Here is a 4,949-nt window from a genome sequence, read left to right as displayed (position 1 = left end):
AAGATGGGGTTTCACCCTGATGGCCAGGCTGGTCTTGAACTCCTGACCTCAGGTGATCCACCCACCTCAGCCTCCCAAAGTGGTAGGATTACAGACGTGAGCCACCGCGCCTGGCCTGCACTTTTCTTGATTTTTCAAAATGAAATTATAATCTGTTCTGAATAATGTATATTTTTTAAATTCATAGAGGCAGTTCAGCATAGTTAAGAGCTCAGGTTTTAGACTCAGATTTTTGGCTTTATCACTTATTGTCTATGAGATCTTGAGAAACTTAAACTCTCTGAGCCTGAGTACTCATTTCTAAAACAAGGATGGTCACAGTTAATCCTGTCTCATAGGATACTGTGTTGTTTAGATTAATACCTGAAAATTGCTTTCCATGGTATCCAACACATAGTAAGTACTCAATAAGAGGCAGCTAGTATTATTGTTGCTATTCTTACTACTATTTTTAATTATTACTGTTAATTAAATAATCCTCCTTCAAATCTAAAAACAAAATAAAACAGGTTTAGAGGAAGCAAGCGCATGAGAGTAGCGAGGATAGGTTGTGGTCAGAGAGCAGAGTACTGGATTTCAGAGGCGGTGTGGATGACATCCAGGCTGTGGTATGGGAGTTTGTCGCTAAAGTGCAGGAAAGGTAAAGGTCACTGTCTGGAGTTGAGGTTAAGGAACTGTAAGGAGGTTATGGTTTGTCATCCACATGACAGTTCTCTCTCAGAATACAGGAAAAGAGGTGGAGAGGAAGAACTGGTTGCAAAAACTTCATTGGATATAGGAAAATAACCGGGCAGATGGTAACACAGCCCCACCCTGGGCCTTCCCGGGACTCCCACCCCTCTTTTTCCCAGTACTTGCTAGCTTACATCTAACATACTTTGCCTTGCAATTCAGGAGATCAGAAAAAAAGAAAAAAAACAAAAACCTGTCCTACTACCCTACTATCATCTCCCAGTAGCTAGTACCTCAGAAACCTGCCTTGGGCACCTACTAAGTGCAACTTAATGTATATAATACAAAAAGGTCAACACAACTTCTGTCCCAACATCTTTTAATACAGGTGAATGGATAAAAATATGAATACAAACACATGGATATAGGTATCACTGAAGCAGAGTGACATAAAATAATATCTATATATACAACACTCCTCTGCAAATAGGAAATGTAAACTAAAAGATTTCCAACAGATCATTTTGTTTATCTCGCTATCATTTCTTAATCATCTTCCTCCCATATATGAATCCATGCAAGGAAGCGGTACTAGCTGCCCGACTAGACGGTAGCTCCCTTGGGTGACTTATTGAGACCCTATTTTCATTCAGATCTGAGCTGTCCTACCCCCTTCACTGCAATCTGGCTTTCCCTTCTCTGAGTATAATGTCTGACATGGGATGGCTCACCTATAGCTTCCATGTTTGAAGCAAAGAAAGCTTTATGCAGATTCTGGCTTTTAATGGGTCTCCTCTGACAGCAGAAAGATTCAAACCACAGCCAATTCCAAGAACCCTTCCAAGAACAGAGACAGAGTCACTTCAAAGGATCTGACTTGCTATACCTAAATATAATTCACACTACTTGTCTCTATGACACACTATAATATTTTGTCCAAAAATCTTGAAACATGTTATTAACTTTGAAGGAAGAATAAAAGCAGCCACTTTAGAGACTGGAGACACTCAAGCACTGATCTATTCATAAAGTTTCTACACGGCTGAAGAAGTTTGCATCAAATGGACAAAAAATAGTACAGAAAACCTAAGTAGACAAAAATTTAGAAAAATCCATCTCCTAGAAAGCAGGTCAAATGGACTCAGTTAAAGACCTCACTGAATGCAGGACAATCAATGGGAAACAACATAAAGACTTCTGCTAGGACAGAAATAGGAACCAGTCTATGTAATCAAGAAATTACTTTGCCTCCTGATCTAAATGTTTGCCTCCAGACTAGGGCTCAGAAAACAGTCTGGTTATTTGAACTGGTTGTCAATCAAGGTCCCCTTCATTTTCGCTTTCTTGGCTTCCAGTTCAGCCTAGAAAGAAAAAAAAAGTGTATGTCTTGATACATGACACGAAATTATGTTCCTTCCTTATTCTAACCACCCCAAACACTCTTCCTTAATGTTCCTTTAGTGTACAAACTAGAATCATGGTTCCCAAATCATTATATACCTCTAACATCTACTTTCCAACCTTTCTGTTGTTATAGCACACATAAAAAATGCTATTTGTAGGCAAAATGGGTAAAAAGACAAGGCTGTGGCCACGGGAAATCAGTGTAGGTATTCCAGCAACCCCAGAGCGCCTCACGGACTGAGGGAATCAATACAATACTGTGGCATACCAGTATCCTAATCTTGGCAAAACAGGAAGAACACCATTCTAGAACAGTGCTACTTAAAGTTATATGGTCTATGAACTATTTGTTATTGGTCCACACAGAGTATGTATAAACATTGATAGCAAGCATTTAGAAGCTTTTATAGCAATCTGACACAATAGTAATTTTTAAAATCTGATAAAAATTGAGACAATTCATTTTTATTGTATTTTATAAATTACAAATCTGTTCATGCCAAATTGGAAATTTGAGAAAAGGAAAGCACTGGTCTTTCTACCTTTGAAAGGTTGAGAAGCATTGCTCTAAACCACTATGGCAAAGTAAAGCAGCTCCCAGGACCCACCCCTTCTGTTACCAAAAACTCATTACAGACACTAGAAGAGATTGGTATATCTTTTGATGAGACACCAACGTAGTGATGTCTGATTCTGATGAAATATTTAAAGTAATGATAAAAAAAAAAAAAAAAACGAAAATATAGGCACCATCATATACAGATGCGTATGCTCTAAGATGAGCCCGTGAATAGTGCAGAAAACCACCATTGCTTTAAGAAGCAATGACCAGCCCCAGTCCTGGTACTGCCAAGGTAACCCTGTCATGTGCCATTACATCCTGGGAGAATGACCAGAAACCTGACCTTGGACCACAAGTAGCAGATTAAAATATCATCCTGGCCGGGCACAGTGGCTCACGCCTGAAATCCCGCACTGTGGGAGGCCGAGGCAGGTGGATCACCGGAAGTCAGGAGTCCGAGACCAGCCTGGCCAACATGGTGAAACCCCATCTCTACTAAAAATACCAAAAGTAGTCAGGTGTGGTGGCATGCACCTGTAATTCCAGCTACTCAGGAGGCTGAGGCAGGAGAATCCCTTGAACCTAGGAGGCAGAGGTTGAGGTGAGCCAAAATCACACCATAGCACTCCATCCTAGGCAAAAGAGTAAAATTCCATCTCCAAATAAAATAAGATAAAATAAAATATCATCCTACTTAGGGCTATAACAAATATGATGATTTAGGACCAAGATCCTAGGGTCACTACTACAGAGTAGGGTATACTGACAGTCACAGACCAGGGTTACAAAACCGGCAGCCAAACTACCCTAGAAATCCCCAACAGATCTCCTAAAGGATTTCCCCGCCTGCTTGGAAGGTCTTTCAGACCAAGAAATCCAAACAATCAGGCCTCAGCACCTTGCTACCCCCTGCTACTCACCAGCTCTTGTAGTCGCCTCTTGCTCATGCCTTTGCGCTCTAGCTGTTTTTCAATCACTTTGGCATTCTGTGCATACGAATCAGCAACTTCCCTCTGAAGGAAAAAAGGAGCATCCTTAAAGCGGAAGTCTCACCAAGGAATAACAACAGAGACCTGAAGTCATAATGTATACTAGTCAAATCATGAAATCATGACTAAAATGCCAGGACTCTGTTCCTTTTCCATTCTCCATCTTTTCAGTAGGAATCCAGGAGCATTTAGGGTTTTATTTAGTTTGTTTGTTTCTTTTGGGGTGGTGGGCCAGAGACTGACTCTGTCACCCAGGCTGGAGTGCAGTGGCACAATCTCAGCTCACTGCGACCTCCGCCTCCCGGGTTCAAGTGATTCTTCAGTAGCATTTACCCTTTAACCGAAACATATGTAAAACAGCAGATGACATCTCACCATCAATACCATTATACTGAAGAACCATAAAGGTAATTGCTGCTACAACTAAGGACAGACTCACAAACCATCATAGCTGGACTGGAAGGAACCTGAAATCATTCAGTCTAGTAGTTTTTCAAATGAAGAGGGATGAGGACTTTGCCCCCTAGGACATCTCTAAAAATAGTATGGGGGAAAAAAAATCACTGATCTCACCCAACTCCTTCATTTTCATTTTATAGATGTCCCCGAGATTCAAGGAAACAGGAACTAGCCCACTGTCATAGTTTCTTTTTGTTTTGTTTTTTTTAAGACACAGTTTTGCTCTGTCGCCAGGCTGGAGTGTAATGGCGTGATCTTGGCTCACTGCAGCCTCTGCCTCCCAGGTTCAAGCGATTCTTGTGCCTCAGCCTCCCGAGTAGCTGGGATTACAGGTGCGCACCACCATGCCTGGCTAATGTTTTGCATTTTTAGTAGAAATGGGGTTTCACCATGTTGGCCAGGCTGGTCTCAATCTCCTGACCCACCTCAGCCTCCCAAAGTGCTGGGATTACAAGCATAAGCCACGACGTCTAGCCCATAGTTTCTTATTAGCACAGCAGGGTCTAAAATTGAAGTCTCTAATTTTTCCAGTACTCCAAGGTGCCAGCTCTAGGGTCCCCTTTCCTCGCACCCTTCCCCCCCAAATTCCAGTTTCCTTAAGACCAGAGGCACTTACAGCCTCAATCTCTTCTTCCTCTTCATCGATGGTAGACACAGTGACAGAACTGAACTTGCCCATGTCTTTGGTCCGTTTGGTCATCATCACCTGGAATGCCAGGCACGAAGAAGTCAGTCTGGTTCACCACAACAGGATCCATGAGCCATGAGTGTGTGCGTACACGCCTGTGTGAGGGGCTACGGGTACTGGGGGAAACACTACCTCTTTGGGACAGGCTGACCTATTTAAAAATGCCAAAGTTTTT

General features: G+C 42.0%; 1 protein-coding gene across 1 annotated transcript in view; it reads right to left on the bottom strand.

Moving 5' to 3' along the window:
- Window positions 1–1,036: 1,036 nt before the first annotated feature.
- Window positions 1,037–4,949, bottom strand: part of CUNHXorf56 (chromosome unknown CXorf56 homolog) — a 26,255-nt gene continuing 22,342 nt past the window's right edge. The window contains exons 5-7 of the mRNA XM_017511246.2: window positions 4,703–4,792; window positions 3,559–3,651; window positions 1,037–2,033 (exon numbers count right to left, since the gene is read on the bottom strand). Coding sequence (XP_017366735.1) covers window positions 1,971–2,033; window positions 3,559–3,651; window positions 4,703–4,792 — 246 coding nt within the window. The 3' untranslated portion in view covers window positions 1,037–1,970. The remainder of the gene's footprint in view (window positions 2,034–3,558; window positions 3,652–4,702; window positions 4,793–4,949) is intronic.

The sequence above is a fragment of the Cebus imitator genome, unplaced genomic scaffold (genome assembly GCF_001604975.1).
Source record: "Cebus imitator isolate Cc_AM_T3 unplaced genomic scaffold, Cebus_imitator-1.0 Scaffold445, whole genome shotgun sequence".
Taxonomy (NCBI): domain Eukaryota; kingdom Metazoa; phylum Chordata; class Mammalia; order Primates; family Cebidae; genus Cebus; species Cebus imitator.
This window is presented reverse-complemented; position numbering and strand designations above follow the sequence as displayed.